The 23,607-nt window shown below is 43.4% G+C and overlaps 1 protein-coding gene across 5 annotated transcripts in view; it reads right to left on the minus strand.

Annotated features, from left to right (window-relative positions):
• The window catches only part of nectin1b (nectin cell adhesion molecule 1b), a 163,369-nt gene that overhangs the window by 22,613 nt on the left and 117,149 nt on the right, over window positions 1-23,607 (minus strand). For 4 of the 5 annotated variants that reach the window (XM_054794079.1, XM_054794083.1, XM_054794082.1 and 1 more), the window contains exons 7-9: window positions 20,531-20,601; window positions 7,792-7,883; window positions 2,228-2,329 (exon numbers count right to left, since the gene is read on the minus strand). In XM_054794079.1, coding sequence (XP_054650054.1) covers window positions 2,228-2,329; window positions 7,792-7,883; window positions 20,531-20,601 — 265 coding nt within the window. Of the gene's footprint in view, window positions 1-2,227; window positions 2,330-7,791; window positions 7,886-20,530; window positions 20,602-23,607 lie in introns of all 5 variants that reach the window. The other variant, XM_054794081.1, reaches the window with a different exon arrangement.

The raw sequence follows: 23,607 nt of genomic DNA on the forward strand, positions 1-23,607 counted from the left end.
GGTTGAGGTTTCCAAGGTGGTCAAGAAGCTTCTCAGTGGCAGGGCCCCAGGGGTGGATGAGATCTGCCCAGACTTCCTAAAGGCCCTTGCGAGAAGCATTACATCGAGGCAGACAGGGGTGGTGGTCCCCCTTTGTAAGAAGTTGCGTTCCAATTGTCGTGGGATCACACTCCTCAGCCTTCCTGGTAAGGTCTATTCAGGGGTTCTGAAGAGGAGGATCCGCTGAATAGTTGGATCTTAGATTCAGGAGCAGTGTGGTTTTCGTTGTGGTTGTGGAACTGTGGACCTACTCTACACTCTCAGCAGGGTCATTGAGGGTGCATGGGAGTTTGCCCAACCAGTCTACATGTGTTTTGGGGACTTGCAGAAGGCATTTGACCGTGTTCCTAGAGGAATCTGTGGGGAGTACTCGGGGCGTATGGGTTACCGGACCACCGAATTCAGTCGGTTCGTTCCCTAAATGACCGGTGTCAGAACGATTCTGTCCATTACTTTTATGGACAGAACTTCTAGGTGCAGTCAGGATGTTGAAGGGATCCGGTTTGATGGCTGCAGGATTGGGTCTCTGCTTCTTGCAGATCGTGTGGTTCTGATGGCTTCATTGGCCTTGATCTTCATCTCTCACTGATCGAATTCCATGGTTCTTGCCTGGAAAAGAGATCTCCAGGTCGGGGATGAGATCCTGCCCCAAATCCGGTCTTGCTCACAAATGAGGGAAGGATGAAATGCGAGATTGACGAACAGATTGGTGCGGCATCTGCAGTGATGCGGATTCTGTATCGGTTCGTTGTAGTGAAGAGGGAGCTGAGCCGAAAGGCAAACCTCTCAATTTAGCGGTGGATCTACGTTCCTACTCTCACATATGGTCATGACCGAAAGGACAAGATGGCGGGTACAAGCGGTCGAAATGAGTTTTCTCCATAGGGTGGCTGGGCTCTCCCTTACAGATAAGGTGAGAAGCACTGTCATCTGGGAGAAAGTCCAGGAGAACCGCTTCTCCTCCCTATTGAAAGGAGCCAGGTGAGGTGTTCAGGATGGTCAGGATGCCTCCCGGACCCCTCCCTGGGGAGGTGTTCAGGGCACGTCTGACCCGGTGGGAGACCTCGGGGAAGACCCAAGACACATTGGAGAGACGATGTCTCTCAGCTGGCCTGGGAATGCCTCGGGATCTGCCAGGAAGAGTTGGACGAAGTAGCCGGGGAGAGGGAAGTTTGGGCATCCCTGCTTAAGCTGCTTCCCCGGCGACAATCACCTCGGATAAGCGAAAGAAGATGGATGGATTGATGGCTGGACATAGGAGGTGCCACTAATGTCTTTTACAGTCATGTGAAAAAGTTAAACCTCTTTTTTTTATTTTAGTTTGGAGCAGCCTGGACTAAACCTTCATAAACTTTTTTAACATTTAAAGTATTTTCTTTTCTTCATCAAAGATTGATGTCTGACACACAAAGCTTCTGCTATTTGGGCTTAAAGGTCTGATGAATGTTTTCGATTGTTTGGCGATGCCTTCACTGCTTCTGGTTTAGCATACGTTCAGGGTTCACTCCATAAGACTTCAGCTGCATATGAAATTCATAATAAGCTCTGAAAAACAACAGTAAACACACACACACACACACACACACACACACACACACAACATACCCAGTGTCTAAAAGCCCCCAAAACTTTGTGTAACACGAACCAGAAACTCCAGCCAAAGCAAACTAAAGCTGAGACTAGAGTGGGGGGCGACATGGGGCGGTTGCGGCGGGTCTTGGCGTAGCATAGCGCCTGACGCAAGGCCTAACATTTCCTGATCAACGCTTGAGATTATGCTACGTATGAAAGTGTGGCCACTAAAGGAAGTCATTAAGGCTTCGGATTATGGAGAGGTGAGGCTGGGCTGGGGTGGTGTCGGGGTCAGGTGTGTGCGGGCGGCGAGGTGCTGGTGTAAATAATGAGATAAAGAGCTTAGCCCAAGCAATGAGTGGATTTACAGACCTGGCATGTCATGAAACCTCCAATCTACTTTTTACCATCAAGAGCCGAGGGGGTATGGAGGGTGCAGCCAGCAGAGGTGAGTGGAGCTCATCGTGGAATTTCAGCACATATCAAGTGTAAAGGTGTAAATCATTTCACATCAGATGCTTGGTTTCTCACTGGCAAGTTACGAGCAGCAGAAAGCGGGCAGCGGGCGGCGGCCGGAGACACCCCCTTGATGGAGCCGCTCGGGGCGGGTACTCACCGGCTTATCGGTGAAGGGGGTGGACTCAGAGGGCGCCATGTCGTAATAAGGTGGCTGGAGCGGGAGCTTCTGCATCTCCTCGTCTTTGTCCAGATGGACCACCTGCACGAGACACAGCAACCATGTTTACCATTATCTTTATTAATATTAGCATAAGCAATAGGTAGATAGACAGACAGATAGACAGACAGACAGATAGACAGATAGATAGATAGATAGATATTTTATTAATCGCCAATAATGCATAATAATAAATAATAATAATACGTAATAATAATAATGCATAATAATAATTATTCATGATAAGGTAACAAGTCCAGTCCTGTGTGTGTTTTTATCGCTCCTCATTATCAACATTATCTGTTAAGGTTCTGTTTTCATTTTGGTGTTGTCACCTTTTGACCTCTGTGTGCTTCTTTGTAGATCCCTTCACTCCCTGAGTGGGCGGCGCCACGAGGCACACCTGTAGCCACTTTGTCATCAAGGGCTCTTAAGCCACATGGCTGCAGGAGGAGGACGTGGGATTGTACTACTGGTTTGCATGCGGCCTGCGATACACCAGTTTGTTTGCTACTGTGCTCTTGGCCTTAAGAATGCTGTGTTTGTTATAAGCCTGTTCCACGTGCTCCTTGCCTCCTGTGACGCCGTCTGCTCATCAGTGAGTTTTGCCTTTTTCCACGGTGCCTTTTGTTTTACTACCTTAGTTGCACCGTTCTACCTCAGTTTGGATTCTGGACTTTTTGTGATTCCTTTGTTGTTTGGTTCCTGCTCGACTAAATTAAAGAGACTATTTTTGACCTGGATTGTGTCTGGCTCTGCATATTGGGATCTCCACCTGACTGTCTGTAACAATTGTCTTTATTAATATTATCATCATTAATGTCAGTATTAATATTATCATTATCAGTATTAATATTAGCATTATGAATATGATCAGAGTGAAAAAGATTCCATCCTTTATTATCAGCCATTCTGCGTGTCTGGATACATTTGCAAGTAAATGCAATGGGAAGTTTCCTTTTCCATTTTAGTTATGTCGCCAGCCAGTCGACATAAACGTGTTCCACTGTAGCAGGGAAGACCAAACAGAAAGAGTTCAGGATTCTCCTTGGCCATGTCGCTGGGCAAAGTTAAGTGTATTTGTTGTATTTGTTTTCTACTTCATTGGAAAATCTAGCAGGTGAAATTCCACAATAACCGTTACACACGTTGTTTTATACCATGCTATATGATCGTGTTATATCATGCTATATCATCATGTCATATCGTGTTATATCATGCTGTATCATTGTGTTATATTGTGTTATATCGTGCTATATCATCATGTCATATCGTTTTATATCATGCTGTATCATTGTGTTATATTGTGTTATATCATGCAATAATCATTGTGTTATATCGTGCTATATCATCATGTCATATCGTGTTATATCATGCTGTATCATTGTGTTATATCATGCAATATCATTGTGTTATATCATGCTATATCATCATGTCATATCGTGTTATATCATGCTGTATCATTGTGTTATATTGTGTTATATCATGCAATATCATTGTGTTATATCGTGCTATATCATCATGTCATATCCTGTTATATCATGCTGTATCATTGTGTTATATTGTGTTATATCATGCAATGTAATTGCGTTATATTGTGTAATATCGTGCTATATCATCGTGTTATGTTAATGTTAGGGATGCGTGAGTACACCACTATTTGTATCTGTATCTATATCCATCTAAGTTATCTGTATCCGTAGCTGTACTCAAAGTGGGAGGGGCATAAGCCATAAGTGGGTGTGGTTTAACCAGAAACGGGTGGGGCTTACATTCGATCCATTGCTTTAAGTCTGAAATTGACATGGATTGATCAGAAGTTGCGATATTTATTGTTTATTATTCAGCTATATGTGTACTGCGTTTGTGTGTTAGTCATCTGTAAGACTTTATTATTTAATTATTTTTTTATGATCTGTGTGAAGTTGGTGATTCATGCAAACGTCCAGTGAAGGCCAACAGGGAAATAATCTGTCAGCCTTGCTCACTTTAGTGTTCTCAAAAGCACCGCGTTCAGTAGTACGAGCAAAGTTTTCCAACTGACTTTATATCCCCAGTCAAATTAAAACACACCGGCAGTGACCGACGCAAAACGAGCCTTTTTAAAGTTTTGTTTGTCGTACGTAACGAAACAAGTTTACCAACTTTAGATACGAGCTGAGCTGAGGAAAATCTTTTTTAAAAAAACCCGTTCGGAGTGGAGACAGTGATCAACGTGACACAAGCCGTTCTCAACTCTGTCTTGTCAAATGCATCGCGTACTCCTCTCTCTGGCTTTAGGAAGTCTGTCTAGGTGGTCGCTGTGTGTGACTGGCCAATCACAGAGCGTGAAGAGTGAATAAGTAGTTACCCATTGTGGATTTTCCTTCATCATGATTACGGGTAATGACGAGCTGTACTCGTTTCATGCTCGTACTCTGCAAAATGCATTATCTGTAACGGATACTCGTTTAAAACGAGTATCCGGCTCATCCCGATGTGGTGATATGAGAAGACACGTGCACTGCTTATTGGACTGATCCTCATTGGTTGCTAGCGCTAGGTGACGTTCTATAAGAGTGCCTGCTGCTTTGTCACTCGCCCTTTGACCTCTCGCTGGGTGCCCTTCGGCGTTCACTTCCGCGTTCGCTTCGTGCCTCTCGGCAGCACAGACAGCCGCTGCATAAACGGGGTTAATGCCGCTCGCGGACACATGCCGCGCGCAACTAAACTCAAGGTAGGGTTCCCCCTGGTCACGGCGTAGCGCATAGCTTAGCTTAGCTTATAGCCTCTATGCTATGTTTATAGGCTCCCGTGTCTGCGCCTCTCGCCTCTCTCTCAATGAGCGACAAGCTTGCTGTCGAGTGGTAAGTATGTCCGTCTTCCTGGTGCATGAGCTGTCTATTCCAATTTGATTTATTCGTCCTTTTTTTCTGTTTTTGGTAGACGCTGCCGTGTTGCCCGTGTGCAAATTTCCGAGCTGACACATATTGCATGTTTGTTGTGCCGGTACTGCATGTCCGCCGGTCCCGTCTGCTTGCTGTTAATGCCGCTTTTCTACTGCGGCTAATGCACGCTTGGTAAATGCGAGCAACCCTCCAGTGTCTACAACTAGTTGGGGGCTACGTTTGGGGCTTTCTGCGGGAGCTACCCCACTCCCCCCTACGGAACGCTTTTCCCTCACCAAACAACGAACTGTGCCGCTCGCGTTGACTTGAGTCAAGTCAGAACTGACTGAACTGTTGCTCTATTTTGCACATGTTTGTGCAAACATTTGTTTGCAAACATTTTGCAAATGTTTATGTTGTAAAAATTGTGTTTTTTTCCCAGGAGCTGCGAGAGCCACTATTTTAATTAACTTGAAATAAAAGTCTGTTTTAAGGATTTGTAATAAGAATAATAAATATTGTAAATGGAGCCAGTGTCTCTGTCGCCTCATTCAAGGTAAGCTTACCTGTGTGCCTTAGTTTCATTATTCCCCTCTTAGGGGTGGCGTTGTTGAACCCTTTACTACATTAGTCTATACAAATTTTAAACCCCCTGCCCTCCCCTCCACACCTACTTAATATCATGCAATATCATCCTGTTATATTGTGTGATATCATGCAGTATCATCGTGTATATTGTTATATCATGCTGTGTCTTTTGTGTTATATCTTGTCAACAGATAAATATATATACAGATATGTCAAATTACTTGTCAACAAAAGAAGGGGGAAGAAAGTATAGATAGAAATCCTAACTCCATGTTCCTTACTGGTTTGACAAAAATAATCGATGTCGTCAATAAAAGTAAAGCAAAAACATCAACTGACTGCAATGGTATCGACATGGGTAAGATAAAAAAAGGTCATTAACAAGATAGCGGAACCACTGATGAACATCTGTAATATCATTTCAGACTGTTTCAGACTATTTCCAAATCAAATGTAAATAGCTAAAGTAGTACCAGTTTTCTAAACTGGAGACAAACATCAATTCACTAACTACCGACCAATTCTCTTCATAGCCACAATTTTGTAAAATTATCAAAAAGGTATTCAGCAACAGATTAGATAAATTTATGAATAAGAATGATTTAATCACGGACAGCGAGGATGGATACAGAGCTAACATTTCAACTTCCATGGCACTAATTGAAATAACGGAGAAAATGACCAACGCTATACACCGCATAGAGTGCGCACCTGCAGTATTTATGGACTTAACAAAAGCATTTGATACAATTAATCACAATATTTTAATCCACAACATAGAAAGGTATGGAATCAGAGTGTTAGTCTTGAAATGGGTAAAAAGCTACTAAGCAAACAGGAATCAATGTGTGAATATACATCTGCAAGCCTAAATATATCATGCGGCGTACCCCAGGGTTCAATGTTAGGGCCAAAACTGTTCAACCTATACATAAATTATATCAAGCCGCAAAAGACCTAAAGCTAGTATTATTTGCAGACGATACTACCGCATTCTGTTCTGGCACACGAGCTAATTAAAAAAAAAAAAATCACCGATGAAATGCCTATACTAAAAAGATGGTTTGATAAAAACAGATAATAATGCTATTTGGTAATAGCAGAAAGGATACTTACATGCTAATAAAATAGACGGCATGGACACTGACAGGGTGAATGAAAATACATTTCTAGGCGACATCATAGATGACAAAATGAGTTGGAAATCCCACATTAAAAATATACACTATAAAGTGGCAAGAAGTATATAATCCTGTTATATTGTGTTATAAATGCTATATCATCATGTTATATTGTGTTATATATCTCATGCTCCGTGTTGTCGCTCTGCTGCCGCCTATCTGCCGTGTCTTGCAGTGCATGCTGTTCCCTGCAGAGGCGGAGCTACTGTGGCACACCTGCAGCTCGTCAGGGCTTCTGCCTTCTTAAACTGGTGTTCACAGCTCATTGCCAGATTGTTTCCTGCACTTCACCTGCATCCTGTCTTTGTATGCCTTCTGTGTTACCTTATCGTGTGTTTAGCTCGCTGGCCTACCTACCTGTACTGTGAGTATTCTTACGTCCCGCCCGGCTTCCTCCAGCAGCGACTCATTAGTATTTGTGCTAAAGCTACCTGCCTTTAGTCGTATTGTTTTTTTCCCTGCTACCACTTTTTGTAGCAGCGTTTTTTGTACTCGTTTTTACGTGGCCTTGCCCGTTATTTTTGTGTTGGACTCCTTGGGTTTTTGCTCTCTTTGTGTACTGTTTTTTATTCCCGTGTGAGGACTCTTTTTGTTATAAACATGGACTGACTCCTCTCTCTGCTTCATGGGATCCAAAACACTGCTTAAGCCAATCCTGACAATATCATGCATAATTACGTGTTATATTGTGTTATATCGTACCTTATCATTGTGTTATGTTGTGTTACATCATGCATGTTTACAACACACCCTCCTGTTAGCGTGACTTCAACCTTCTCCTCCCACTTCGGATCAACATTTGCAATAAAAGTATAAACTATACAGGTATATGTGCAATGCTAACAAATGCTGAGGGCGGGGGTCCTACCTGGATGTCATCAGACGTCAAGTGTCCCTTCATGTCACTGTTCTTCTTCTTGGGCGGGGGAGGGGCGGGCTTGTGCGCCGGTGGGAGGTCGGTCCTGTTGAAAGAGAGCGCAAAGACAGCGTGACCTTCGGCGGTGTCAGCGGCGGCCGCCCGTCACGTCGCCCCGCAGCACTCGGTAATGAGAAGTCCTGCCTGCACTTGCCTTCTCTCGCCTCGGCTTTTCATAGCTCTCGACTTGGCGGCTGTGTGGCGGCGGCCTTGCGCCCTTTCAAAGGCTGGAGCGACACTGTGCTAACGAGAGTGGGCTGTAATTGGACACTGAGGTGAGGGGTGGGAGGTGGAGGGGGGTGGGGTTGGGGTATAAGGGGGCAGGGAGAAGCGCATGTGTGAGTCAGGTCCTTTGGGTGGCTCCAACCTCATGCCAAGTCTTTGATTGACATGTCATCTTGAGGGCTGGCTCTGAAAGCTCCCATGTGCCTCTGCAGCCCGGTGACCACATGTCCTCCTTTCCTTCTTAGGACTTCATAAAAATCATCATAGGTGCCACGTCTTGCACAAATTCCTACAGTAGACTCCAAACCAGGACTGTATGAACTCAATTGTTCATTTTCGTCAAAGATCCTCAATATAACAGGAGCACTGTGCTGTTCTTTTTCTCCAAGGACTTGCTCCAAAAAAAAAAAACTCCCTAAAAAATGCCAAAGATTCTCTATATAACAGGTGCGCTCTCTATTTTCAAGGAGTGTTTTGAATGGCGGACTGCGGTGAAATGTCAGATAACCTGAGATATCGCCACGTGACCAGACCAGGGTGGCCATGAAGCAGACCCTGGATGAAACGGGGCAAACAGGAAGCTTGAAAGTGTTGGAGATCACTCTTTGCGACAGGAGGTGTCACTGTGCTCTTGTTACGCAGTAGAAACCTTCACCCTGGTACATGCTAGCAGTCACACGTCGCATCCCGACACGCCAGATAATGAAGAAGAGAGGTGTGCAGCGACATGTCTTATCTGCATCCTTATTGAATAACATGACCTTTCCCGGAAGGCCAAGCAGGCGTTTTAATGTGCAGAAAATTTGTGCATGAGCGCACCTCTTGACTCCTTTCACGCTCGTTATTTCCGCTCCGTATTGCCTCGTGTGTGCGGCGGCTGTTCGCCAGCCCTCCTGCCTGCGGCGGCAAGGCATCATGCGGCGCCATCCCTCGTCGAGAAAAAGCTCCCGCCATCGCAGAGCATGGAAATGGGAGGAACATCCATCTTCCATCCTCACTGAAGAAAGAAGCTGAGGACGCTTCCGAAGGTGAGACGGTGGGCTAATTGGCAGACGTAATTGTGAGTCACACAAGAGCGACACGTGTTTGCTTCTTTTCTACCTTTTAAGATCCACCCTTTCTCGCCGGGGATGAATTTCCACCGGCAGGATGTTGACATACTTTGTGGTCAACCTCTTCTCCCAACCCACAGGGCCTCTGCTGACGATTAGAATGATGATGATGACATTTCATTGGGAGCCAGCATGTCTCGTGGTGACTACCGACACCCCCAACACACACACACACACACACACACACACACACACACACACACACACGGCTGCCCGCACCACAGCCCCAGGCGGCCATTTTCTTCCTCTTGCGCCTTCTTTTTTCCCCCCACTGAGTTTGTGATCAGGCCTCGGGGGCACCGCCTGCAGATCAACCGTCATCATTGTGGGATGTCACAATAGACACAACACATCTGGGTGAGATACTGCATGTGCACGCGTGCATGTGTGTGTGTGTGTGTGTGCGCGCGTCTACGTCAGTCAGATTCCACACTTCATTTTTTTGTTTTCACCTTTTCGAACATATTTAGGATCATTTGTCTTGGCCATAAAGCAGCTCATCGTTATCATCATCATCATGTCAGTGTGTCGAGTGGCTGAAGGTCGGAGATCAAGTTTCGCCAGTCGCTTGTTAGGTTTTTTTTTGCTGTTACTTTGCAGTCTTGATAGTTTATGTTCCATGTTGAGATGTTAGCAACAGTGGGGAATAGTGACTTCTATAACGTCCATGAAGTTCTTCTTCATTGTTGCTCTTTGCTCTTTTCATCTCCAAAGATTCCAATCTTTTTGCTGTTGATTTAGTTTCAGAGCCATAAAATAAAGTAGTTGTTATATCAAACGCCAATATTATTTTCTTTGATGTTAAAACGGGGAGTAGATAAACAAAAACCTGACATAAACAGATGAAATGGAAATGTAAAATTGTTCCACAGAGAATAAGTAATGGGAATACAAGGTGGAAGTACTAAAGGGATAGTTTGGATTTTTTGACATGAAGTTGTATGACACCCCCATCAGCAGGGTAGCACATCAATAGTGACTTACCCCTCAAACTGGTCTCGTGAGTTCGGTTCTGGTAGGAGATCCGTGACGAGGAACGTAGTTCCACTTAGTTGCCGGGTCATTTAAGTATGGTTCTGGTTCTGGTTTAATTTTATTTGAACATGCATGCAAGTTACAACGGAATACATCACATAATTCAATTCACAGTCCCACATGTCCAAAAGGAGCAGGAAGCAGCAAAGCTTATTTAATCCTACCCCCCAGCCGTTCCACATCTTGTATGGTACATTTTATTCACTTCCTGTATTCCATATGTGATTTTTAATGCATAGAATAATGATAAGGTAATGTAACAATATGATAACGTACCAAGAATTTTTCACAATATCAGTATAATAATAAATAAATAATAATAAATAGAGACATAACAAAAGCATAACAAAACAAGTTCAAGACTCGTCTGCCTTGTATTTTGCTAACATCAACTGCTTGTATTGTTTTTGATTTCGCTCATCTTGCTGCATTGTTTGAGTTCCTTGCTCAGTCCGTTCCATAATTTCATTCCACATACTGAAATGCTGTGGGTTTGTAGCGTTGTTCTCGCATATAAATGTTTCAAAGTTTAGATTTTCCCTAAGATCATATTTCTCCTCTCTTGTGAAGTATTGTATGACATTTTTGGGTGGCAGGTTATTGTTAACTTTATGCATTATTTTAACAGTTTGGAAATATACTAAATCAGCGAATTTTAATATTTGTGATTTAAAAAATAAGGGATTTGTATGTTCTCTATACGCGGCATTATGGATTATCCTCACTGATCTTTTTTGCAGTACATTTAGTGAGTGAAGATTGCTTTTAGAATTATTACCCCACATCGCTACACAGAAGGTTAGATATGGTAATACCGGAGAACAGTAAAGAGTGTGAAGTGATTTGATGTGAGATTTCCAACTCATTTTTTCATCTATTATGATCCCCAGACATTTATTTTCATTCACCCTTTCAATGTCCACTCTGTCTATTTGTATTTGGTCGTACGTGTCCTTTCTGCTATTACCAATAGCATTATTTTAGTTTTACTTAAATTCAAGGATAATCTGGTTTTAGTGCCATGGAGGTTGAAATGTTAGCTCTGTATCCATATTGACTATCAGCAAGTAATTCATTCATAGTTCAAATAATTCATAGGTGTCGATAATTTTTGAAAATTGGGGTCATAAGAAAACTGGTCGGTTATTTGTAAATTGATGTTTATCTCCATTTGTAAAGATTGGAAATACTTGAGCTATTTTCATTTTGTTCCAGTCTGAAATGATAAGTTACGGTCCTACGATCTCATTGATAACCCTTTTATTGTTTCCATTTCTATTCCATGACAATCAGTTGATGTTTTTGCTTTACAATTAGTATAGACTAAAGAGTAAAGTAGTAAAGAGTTCGTCTTCTCTAAACAACATGCATTCCAAAGAGTAATACATTTGCATCACAAAAATGCCTCCTCAAAAAAATCAGAGCTCACAAATCGCTCAGCGTTATATTTGTCTCCCGCCGTATCCCTGCGCACTGTCGCCTGTCCATTCTTGTGTATGTGATGAAGACGGTCGCTTCACATTGCAAACTATTTACTTAAATGGCCCCAGCAACAAAGCGGAACTACGTTCCTTGTCACGGATCTCCGACAAGAACAGGGCTCACGGGACCAATTGGGGGGGGTAAGTCACTGTTGATGCACTACACTGGTGATGGGGATGTCATACAATTTCAAGTCAAAAAATCGGAACTATCCCGTTAATACTAAACTCTACTCCAAATAAAATCATCACTCACACACATCAAACTGAGCAGTGGAAGAGCAGCATTTACTGCACGGGTGTTATTTATTATGATGCTAGTTTCTTTTGAAGAGAAACATTCCAGACAATTAACTCTCATTGTGACGCATTGCAGGTCTACACCACTGCAAACTACAGAGCAGGTGGTCCTCTGTTCGTAGTTCCAATGTTTCGTGGTTCCAGACGTACTCCAATAAATGAGTTAAAATCTTTATTTTGGTCCATGCACACGAGACTCGCTGGAGAAGAAAAATGCAGCGTCTCTGCTCGGCCACGCTGAGAAAGAATATTAGCTCACTTTTTACACTTCAAGATGTCTCTTCTTTGGCAGTGCGCCAAAGAAAAGGAAAGCCATGCCCGTGGACGTGAAAATGAACATCATAAAAATCTGTGAGAGAAGAGACACTCCCACCAATATTGGCTACTAAGTGAGTAAGAACACTGACGTTGTGGTGTGGTGTGGTGTGAAAAAGTGTTTGCCCCCTTCCTGAGTTCTTATTTCTTTTGCATGTTTGTCACACTTAAATGCTTCAGATTATCAAACAAATTTAAATATCAGTCAATGACAACACAACTGAACACAAAATGCAGTTTTTAATTGAAACATTTAATTACTAAAAAAGGCAAATCAACATGGCCCTGTGGGAAAAAGTGATTGGGCCAACCTTAGCAGCAACAACTGCAATCAAGCGTTTGTGATAATTTGCAATGAGTCTCTTACTGCGCTGTGGAGGAATTTTGGCCCACTCGTCTTTGCAGAATTGTCATTCAGCCACATTGGAGGGTTTTCCAGCATGAAGCACCTTTTTAAGCTCCTGCCACAGCATCTCAATAGGATTCAGGTCAGGACTTGAACTAGGCCATTCCAAAGTCTTCAGCCATTCAGAGGTGGACTTGCTGGTGTGTTTTGGATCATTGTCCTGCTGTAGAACCCAAGTTGGTTTCAGCTTGAGGTCACCAACAGATTGTCGGACGTTCTCCTTCAGGGTTTTTTGGCAGACAGCAGAATTCATGGTTCCATTTATCCCAGCAAATCTTCCAGGTCCTGAAGCAGCAAAACAGCCCCAGACCATCACACTGCCACCACCGTATTTTACTGTTGGTATGACGTTCTTTTTCTGAAATGCGGCGTTACTTTTAAACCGGATATAATGGGACACACACCTTCCAAAAGGTTCAACTTTTGTCTCGTCAGACACAGAGTATTTTCCCAAAAGATGTTTCCTGGCAAATTTGAGACGAGCCCTAATGTTCTTTTTGTTCAGCACTGGTCTTGGTCATGAACACTGACCTTAACTGAGGCAAGTAAGGCCTGCAGTTGTTTGTGGGGTTTTTTGTGACCTTTTGGATGAGTCGTTGCTGCCCTCTTGGGGTAATTTTCACTCCTGGGAAGGTTCACAACTGTTCGGTGTTTCCGCCATTTGTGGATAATGGCTCTCACTGTGGTTTTCTGGAGTCCCAAAGCTTTAGAAATGGCTTTGTAACCTTTTTTAGACTAATAGATCTCAATTAATCTCAGTTAAGTTACTTTTTAACAGGGGGAGCAATCAGTTTTTCACACAGGGCCATGTAGGTTTGGATTTTTTTTCTCCTTTTAATAATAAAAAGTTTCATTCAATTAAAAACTGCATTTTGTGTTCAGTTGTGTTGTCATTGACTAATATTTAAATTAGTTTGATGGTCTGAAACATTTAAGTGTGACAAACATGCAAAAAAAGGGGGCAAACATTTCACTTCTATTTTCTTGTACACACCATTGTATCTTCTATTGTATTGGATGCCACTGTGTTGTTCTGGTGGACCTACAGTACACCTGTGGCCAGCGAGGGTTTTTTTAAAATGAAAGAGCAGCTTTGTGTGTTTGTTATCCTCGGCTGCTGTGTTCTCCAAGTGTACAATCAAGTAACCCAAGCATTATTAATATCCAAAAGGATTATGATGGTTGAGGCAAAGGTTAATACAGTTTTGTTTAATCGGGACTGTATGAGACGTCTTGGAAGAGCAGCTGTCTTTTAAAAGTCCTTTCGGCCTCAGTCCTTAATGATGACATCCACACAAAGGCGCGTATTTAGTCATTTGGGAACCCAAGGCAAACCCAGTAATTGGGTCCCTCCACATCCTTGTACTGCACTGACAAAAACCGTATTGTATTCTATTTTAAATTTCTTTATTTTATTTTGTTTATTTGTTATTATTTATTTTCTGTATTTACATCAAAACCATGTGAAAAAGGTTGACACCTTTGGTAGTTTTGATGAAAAAACTGTTGTTTTTCTCTCACTTCTCCTCTTCTCCACTCCACTGTTGTAACTCTGCTTCATTTTTCTCCAAACCATGCCAACAAGTTTGTTTAACTACTGTCTTCCTGACTCATTTTAAGCACTTGAATTAAGACTAAAAACGGTACTTTAAATCGAAGAATAAAATCAATAATCGGCTTTGATGAGATGTTTGGGGGTCCGTGGACCTCGGGGGCCCTGGGATTAATGTGTGATGTCGGGTCAAAACGCTTCAGATTCTATAAGCTTCTAAGTGGCAGCTGTCGGTGAATCTTTGCCTCACCACAAACGGACGGCGCGGCCAGCTCTGCCTGTGGGAGGAGAGCACGTTTGTTCTTGAAGAATCAAATCTACACACGAGTGTAACCCACCAGGAATTTACCAGGGTCCAAAAGGTACACCCATGTTCCCAAGTCCAACAAGACAAACACAGAACCTTTGTCGTCTGGAGTAGTGAAGATGCTGCATGCACTTATTATTGCATATCACTTATCAGCTTGCACTCATTTTCCCGAATGATGAAAGCTAATCAAGCTAACGAACAAGCTAGTGTCATGTTGTCACATTCTGTCCTCATTCCCACTCTGCAGCCTTCAGCTGTGTGATGACGCCACCGGGGCGGGGCTGAGTGCCTGTGTGGCGGCCCATCTCGTTGTCCGGCACTAATGGAAGCTGACAAGCGCCACAAGCAGGAAGTGCCAGACGGAGTTGGCGGGGAGTGGGAGCTCCATCCAGGTTTGCACTCAGGCGTCCACCTTGAGGACCTCCGACCTCTGCCACGCTCGGCTGGACACGGAGAGCTCAGGGCGGCTTAAGGGGGGAGATTTAAGGGGGATAGTGAGGGGAAAACATTGCTAATCCCCAAAGTGAGAAGAGTAATCTGGGGCGGGAGATTTACAGCAAAGAAGCATTTTGTGACCTGCAGGAGATGTTTTTATCACAATAAAGACTTCCGCCTTTAGGACCACAAAGTCGTCGTTTGACCAGCGCGGCCCAACGCTGGAGCTGACCCCCGCTGCTCTCATTGATTTCTGCTGATCACAATCTTATTCGGTAATTTAAATGCTAATGATACTTTTAATTGCCAGGCGATAAGAGCGATTTGATCTTCAGGAGGCAATTACTTGAACACTCTGTCTTGGTCCGCCCGTGGCGGACCACAAAGACTCAAAGGAAGGAAATAAACACAAAAGTACAACAACTGGGTTTTGTTCTCGAACAAGTTTATCAAAAAAATATCCTTCGTTGTGGTGGAGAACACTTAACTTTACAATTATACACAGCCGGCTTACATCCAAACCTCAGGCATTGATATGACGACGCACACACACACACACATACACACACACACACACGCTGCGATACAAGACGTGATGGCAACACCGCATGGACAATCTTTCGTATTCAAGCAGCAGTTCGGGACTACACGACAAACACAGCAACACGTTTCTGACAGCAGCTGCAGGAGTGCAAAGGTTTACATGAGGTTTACATAAGCCGTTCACACCTGGTCGAGGAAAAGGCTTCTTGAGACGTCATCTGTACTTCTGTGTAGAAGGTGTCGGACGTTTCGCTCCTCATCCGAAGAGCTTCGTCAGCAAACTAATAAGTGCTGGTAGCTTAGGCCTTAAATACAGTAAGAGTGGGCGGAATTGGTGTGCCAACACCCTCCTCCTATTGGTTCGTTACACTAAGCCTGGGCGGAGCAGTGGTATAATCCTATCCTGTTATTCACACCTACGATAAAAGGGAAGTGTCGCTCCCTGAATTGGGTATGAACGACTCTGATACTGGCTTGTTAGCATCTATTGTTCTGGCTCGGCCCTGCCTTCACCTCATTTGCAAGACTAAGAGCTGTGGGTTTTGGTCTCAGTAACCTGCTGAACACAGGGTCCAAATTAAACCTCAAACCACCATTCCGATTCAATGATGGGTTCTGTTGTTTGACAAAAATAGCTTCCTTTACTCCTCTTTCAAACCATCTGTTTTCTTTGGCCAAAATCTTTACCTCGCTGTCCTGAAAAGAGTGATTGGTAGCTTTCAGGTGTAGATGTACTGCTGATTGAGGACCACTAACATTGTCCCTGCGATGTTGATAAAGCCTTTTTTGGAGCATTTGCTTAGTTTCCCCAATGTAGTGCTCTTTGCATTCCTCATCTTTACAGTGGATGGAATAGACCACATTGCTCTGTTTCTGGTTTGGAGCCTTGTCTTTAGGATGCACTAATTTTTGTCTCAGGGTATTTACTGGTTTGAAATAGGTAGGAAATTTACTCGCGAGGACACTAAAGAAAACCAACTAGCCTTCTTAGACTGCAAGGTAATTATAGGAAAGGACAGACAGCTACTTACAGAGGTCTTTAGAAAGGCCACACACACTGACCAATACCTGCTTTTTGAATCAAACCATCCACTACAACATAAACTAGGGGTTATTAGGACCCTCCAACATAGAGCGGAACAAATACCAACTAGTGCTGAGGGAAAGAAAAAGGAGACACAACATGTCCAGAGAGCGCTCTCAACCTGTGGGTACCCACGGTGGGCTTTTAACAAATGTCAAAAGAAGAGAGTAGGGAAAGAAACCCAAAAGCCCACAGAAGCAAAAAGGAGAGGAGTGGTAGTCCCTTATGTAGCGGGGGTCTCCGAAAAACTCCAGAGGATCTTATGGCAACACAAAATTCCTACCTATTTCAAACCAGTAAATACCCTGAGACAAAAATTAGTGCATCCTAAAGACAAGGCTCCAAACCAGAAACAGAGCAATGTGGTCTATTCCATCCACTGTAAAGATGAGGAATGCAAAGAGCACTACATTGGGGAAACTAAGCAAATGCTCCAAAAAAGGCTTTATCAACATCGCAGGGACAATGTTAGTGGTCCTCAATCAGCAGTACATCTACACCTGAAAGCTACCAATCACTCTTTTCAGGACAGCGAGGTAAAGATTTTGGCCAAAGAAAACAGATGGTTTGAAAGAGGAGTAAAGGAAGCTATTTTTGTCAAACAACAGAACCCATCATTGAATCGGAATGGTGGTTTGAGGTTTAATTTGGACCCTGTGTTCAGCAGGTTACTGAGACCAAAACCCACAGCTCTTAGTCTTGCAAATGAGGTGAAGGCAGGGCCGAGCCAGAACAATAGATGCTAACAAGCCAGTATCAGAGTCGTTCATACCCAATTCAGGGAGCGACACTTCCCTTTTATCGTAGGTGTGAATAACAGGATAGGATTATACCACTGCTCCGCCCAGGCTTAGTGTAACGAACCAATAGGAGGAGGGTGTTGGCACACCAATTCCGCCCACTCTTACTGTATTTAAGGCCTAAGCTACCAGCACTTATTAGTTTGCTGACGAAGCTCTTCGGATGAGGAGCGAAACGTCCGACACCTTCTACACAGAAGTACAGATGACGTCTCAAGAAGCCTTTTCCTCGATGGACAACTCCTGTACGACTGAGAGCCTACACAGACGGTTCACACCTGGTATTAACGCGAATACTGCACTTCCTGTTCCTTACAACAGGCGTGTTTGCATACTGGTGAGCGTTACTGCTTTCCTTGAGTGCTTTTTCTTTGTGCTTCCTAAAGGAAAAGTGCACTTTTGGGAAGAATTTTTGTGTGCAGCGCGTCCGGAGTAGAAAGGTTAGTTTACAGGAAATGTGCCTGTTTATTTTTTTTAATTTTGCCCATCATCCACAATCCTTATGGTGGGCAAAATTCTAAAAAATAAACGGGCACATTTCCTGTAAGCTAACCTTTCTACTCCGGATGCGCTGCACACAAAAGGGTGAAAATGTGTTAAAACTTGTACCCCTACTGTGTTAACTGTGCCATTATCTTTATGATAAATACACCACATGGTGGCGCTGTTATTGAACCCCAAAAGTGTGACACCTTAATCACAATATTGTGTTTTTTTTTTTCCAAAATGTATTAATTAATAAATGACTGTTGAATACAGCCTATTATTAGTAAAGTAAAATATGTAAAATTTAAGCAAATTATTTACATTTGTTAACAGCAGCAGCTCCAATATGTAGCGTTACCTTTTGTAGTGGCCTGAGGCACTGTGAGCTAGTAGCTAGCCGGTGTGGTGTGGCGAGGTGTCACTACACGAGTAAAGTAGTTCTTGGGCATAACAATGTTTGTAACAATAATAATAACAATGTGGCTGTAGCTTGGTTAATATGCAGGTCACATCATGTAAATGGAGGTGCGTTTCATTACGTACATTAATTCGCTGCCTCTTTTTATATGTTTACAATGCACAGAATTGTGCTCATGTATCTCATAAGAATTGTGGATGGGGGACAAAATTCCAAAAAAAGGTGCACTTTTCCTGTTAATGTTTTCATCTGCTTTGCTTCTTATGTTAGGCTAATCGTCAAAGACATCAAAACAATAACTGTAGTGTCCTAAATACTTTAATACTATGTTAAACTACAAAGTGGAGTACATGTAGAGAGTGGATAGAGTAATAGATTATGATGGATTGATTATTTAAATCGAAACTTTCCACAACACAGTGAATCACTGTAACTATTGTATGAGGGATAAAAACAATACCCATTCCTGTACTTAACTAAATACAGTTCCATGAAACAGACCATTGTTTACCTTGTGTGTGTACATCTCACTCACTATTCAATATACTAATATACAGCTTATCTACTCAATATTTCAATATTTCTATCAACTTTATTCATATTTTTATCTTATCTGCTGCTGCTCTAGAATGTTCTGATATGTATGAAATAGGTAGCTTTCTAATTGATCGTACTGTATACTTGAAAGATATCTGTCATTGGGCGTTGACGTGCTGTGCTTTCGTACTACGTCTTCTTCATGTGAATACCGGGTGTGAACACCTCAGGAAGAATTTGTGCATTTACCATCATTAACGAAAGACTGATTCTGTATCTTCAGCCCCCTCTTTTCTGCTCAAGTGTCTTTTGCTGCAGTTTTAGTCCCCAGTTGTGAAAGTTTTATGACGTCGTCCAGCAGCAACGGGGTTTCCCATTCCGGGCGTGATCGTTTGCATCAAAGGGGTTTCCCACTTCAGGAGTGATAGTTTGCATCAAAGCGGTTTCCCACTTCACGATTGATAGTTCACATCAAAGGGGTTTCCCATTCCGGGAGTGACAGTTTGTATCAACTGGGTTTCCCATTCCGGGAGTGATCATTTGCATCCAAGGGGTTTCCCATTCCGGGAGGGATCATTTGCATCCAAGGGGTTTCCCATTCCGGGAGTGATAGTTTGCAGGGTGCGTTCGGCTGAGGAAGCTGGAGTCAAAAGGTGATTTATGCCGCCCAGTTTTAGTGTCAATGTGTCAATGTCAGGTAGGGCAGCAAGCAGATTCATTTCAGCGCTGCCACAATCGCCACCGCTGGTGCATTTTAAAGGTCGTAAATCTTCTGGGGGCGGGTGCAGGAAGAGTGATGAACACATTATTCTCAGACGATCGCTTTTGACAATGGCCGTCTGTTTTGATAATCATTAGATGAATGCGCCCGTGCGGCCTCTGAACGGCCGTGTGATTTATCAGCCATGACCGATGGCGAGTCCCATTATGTTGCTGTTTGGCCATGTTTTGGAGGTCATTAACATCAACATGCAGAGCGAAGCCGTCCCTTTGCCATCCCGACAATCACGTCATTCTCGACGCTCACATGATTCAACACATTTCCACGCTAACCTCTTCAACCCTGGGCTTTCTAGAAAAAAGGGTCCTGCGCTTCTAAAAGGGTTAAGACACTGAACAAACATGAAAGCTTGGGTCACGTGAGACTACAGCGCATGCAGAGCTAGACAAGGAAACAAGACGTGTACACCATCGACATCACTTTGGTCATGCAGCGTTGACGACAGGCATGCACACGGACGGGAAGGAGGATGGAGGTGGGAGGAGTTGGGTGTTAGGATGGGTTGCTAACAAAAAACACTTTATCGGTGAGATTAACAGCAGCCAAATCCTCTATCAGATTCTTTTCCGTCTGATTAGCAATTTGATTCGATATGTTTGCCAGCAGTCTGCCCGAGCTTGCCCAATCATCGACATAGATTTTAATCAACAAAGTTTTACATCAAAATGTCAATTTGCGCCATTGTTAGACACAGTGGCCCCGCCTCTTTTAAAAATTGTAATGTGTATTTTTTTTCTCTCTTCCTCTAGCGCTCACAGCGGCGTGCTCAAGTACGTCACTTGCAGGCTGCCGTTGGAGGCGGGCAAGAGAATAGAGGATCCGGGGGGGCAGGGCTCAGTGGGGGACAGACTGGGGTCAGGAGCCTCTACTTTCCTTGTGGCGGACTCTGGCTTCTCTGCAGCCTGTGTCACGCAACTGTCAGCTACAGCCGCAACGGCGATGCTGAGGGAGGCGAGGGGGAGACAGAGAGCAGTTACTTTGACATCACAGTGAGAGAGAGACTAGATTAGCAGAGGGGGGAGAATAAGGAGGACAAAAAGCAGTGGTGATGGTGGGAGGGGGGTGTTAAGAGGCTACTACAGGTGATGTAAAATGTCCTTGGGAAGATACTTTGATGGCTGTGAGCGGGGGTTCACGTTTGGCACCTTGGCACGTTTGGCAACGACACTGGACTCAACACAATCCGTCCCAGAAAGCATTTCCATGTCCAATTTCTAATTATTTCATTTATTATACAAAGTATTCGTATGTATCTGCTGATCTTGTAAGTTCAGGCAGACAACAAGTCCAGAATTTTTATGGTAACTTTATTGGAACCAAGAAAGACACAATGTCAAATAATAATAATAATAATAATAATAATAATAATAATAATAATAATAATAATAATAATAATAATAATAATAATAACTTATTTGATTGAGTGAAAAAAATATTTGATCCCCTACCAAGCAGCAAGCATTGTTGCCCCTGTAGAGCAAACAAACATAACATGAAACATTAACGATAAAAGACACCTGTCACTCAAACACTCTCCACCACCATGGGGAAGACCAAAGAGCTGACCTCAATGGACTAGCAGAGCATCAACAAGATTGTAAAGATACACCAGACTAGAAGAGCATCAACAAGATTGTAGATCTGCACAAGACTGGAATGGACTACAAGACCATCAACAAAATGGTAGACCTGCACAAGACCGGGATGGACCAGAGGAGCATCAACAACATTGTAAACCTAAACAAGACTAGTGGCGCATCAACAAGATAGTAGACCTGCACGAGACTAGGATGGACTAGAAGAGAATCAACAAGATTGTACACCTGCACAAGGCTGAAATGGACTACAAGGCCATGGACAAGATTGTAGACCTGCACAAAACCAGGATGGACTAGAAGAGCATCAACAACTTGTAGACCTACAGAAGACTGGGATGGACCAGAAGAGCATCAACAAAATTGTGGACCTGCACAAGACTGAAACGGACAACAAGACCATGAATAAGATTGTAGACCTGTACAAGACCGGGATGGACTAGACTAGCATCAACAAGGTTGTAGACCTGCAGAAGACCTGGATGGACAACAAGACCATCAAGAAGATTGTATTGTACCTGCACAAGGCTGGGGTGAACTAAAAGACCATCAACAAGATTGGAAATCTGCACAAGACTGGGGTGAACTAGAAGACCATCAACAAGATTGTAGATCTGCACAAGACTGGGACGGACTAGAAGACCATCAACAAGATTGTAGATCTGCACAAGACTGGGGTGAACTAGAAGACCATCAACAAGATTGTAGATCTGCACAAGACTGGGACGGACTAGAAGACCATCAACGAGATTGTAGATCTGCACAAGACTGGGGTGAACTAGAAGACCATCAACAAGATTGTAGATCTGCACAAGACTGGGGTGAACTAGAAGACCATCAACAAGATTGTAGATCTGCACAAGACTGGGACGGACTAGAAGAGCATCAACAACATTGTGGACCTGCACAAGACTGAAATAAATGGACAAAAAGACCATCAATGAGATTGTAGACCTGTACAAGACCGGGATAGACTAGACAAGCATCAACAAGATTGTAGACCTGCACAAGACCGGGACGGACTAGAAGAGCATTAACAAGACTGTAGACCTGCTGATGGACTGTAGACCTGTTGATGGACTAAAAGACCATCAACAAGATTGTAGACCTGCACCTCCAAATACTTATTTACCTCTACCTAATACTCATTACTTCATAAGCTTTATTTCATGTTATTACATTAAAGCTACCATCAAAATTCTGGACTCTTGGTAACTTCAAGTCTAAGTCACAACCAGTTGGACGGGCTCCTACGGCCGGTCTACGTGCAAAAAAACGCAAGAAAGGCATGGGGGTTGCACATGCGACGCATAGATTTTCAGGCCGTAGATTGGCCGTAGACCGGCTACGGAGGTTCCCTGTCATGTCATACAAACTCTATGGGCGCTTACTGTATGTATTTTTCAGGTTGCAAGACAAACTTACTCCCTTTGTAAGTCTTCGTGCCAAAGTGTGTCTTTGGTAGGTTTTGCTGGTGTCAGGTTTGGGCAAAATGTAAATTTTTCGCACTTGCGGACTTTGTATGTGTGTCGTGCACCACACGTGCACCCCACATACGTAACTAGCGCAGCCAACACACGCTCAGATATTTCTTACGTGCTCCATGACGTATACGTCTGTGCATCTGTGCATGTGCTGCATGAGGTCACGATTGGTGACTAAAGACCATCTACATGCTGGCCAAGTATTTTAATAAGCGTCATGAAGGAAAAGAACCTCCAATACAGTACATTACACATATTATGTATGATTATTGACCATATATGTTCATAAGTTGAAAAGAATATATTCAGTGCGCGTGACGTCGCATAAGCTCTGTGATGTAGGTCTCGCACATGTGCAGAACCAATCATGTTTCCGGTACGGATCTTACGTGGTTGGTACGCACAACGTATATCTCGTAACCTTCATACGAAGCCTGCATAGAATGTTTGATGGACGTTGGTCTTCCAACTTACGAGCGTTGGCTGTACGAGCGAAGTGACAGCCGTACGTCTGAGCAGCCTCAGACTTGGTGCGTGGTACGCACGTTCCACTTACAGGTTGTACGTTGGGTGCGAGGTGACCTTACTCTTTCATGGTCACCACAACTACGTTCTCCACCAGCAAAAAAAAAAAAATGCAGCGATTTGATTCTTTGCCTCTTTCTTTTTGTGCACCCGCCACAAATAGAAGCCTGTTGTGGTAACCATGGCAACCGAACATGACGCTGTCTGCTGAGGCCAGGTGTGCACGACAGAGGTGATTAGCAGAATGCAACATGAATGTTTCTCCCTCACGTACAGAATGGCTGCAAGCAAACAGATGGGTTTTTTTTTTTTTCCTTTTCCCAAACACATTTGCTGTTATTTCA

The sequence above is a fragment of the Dunckerocampus dactyliophorus genome, chromosome 12 (assembly GCF_027744805.1).
Source record: "Dunckerocampus dactyliophorus isolate RoL2022-P2 chromosome 12, RoL_Ddac_1.1, whole genome shotgun sequence".
Taxonomy (NCBI): domain Eukaryota; kingdom Metazoa; phylum Chordata; class Actinopteri; order Syngnathiformes; family Syngnathidae; genus Dunckerocampus; species Dunckerocampus dactyliophorus.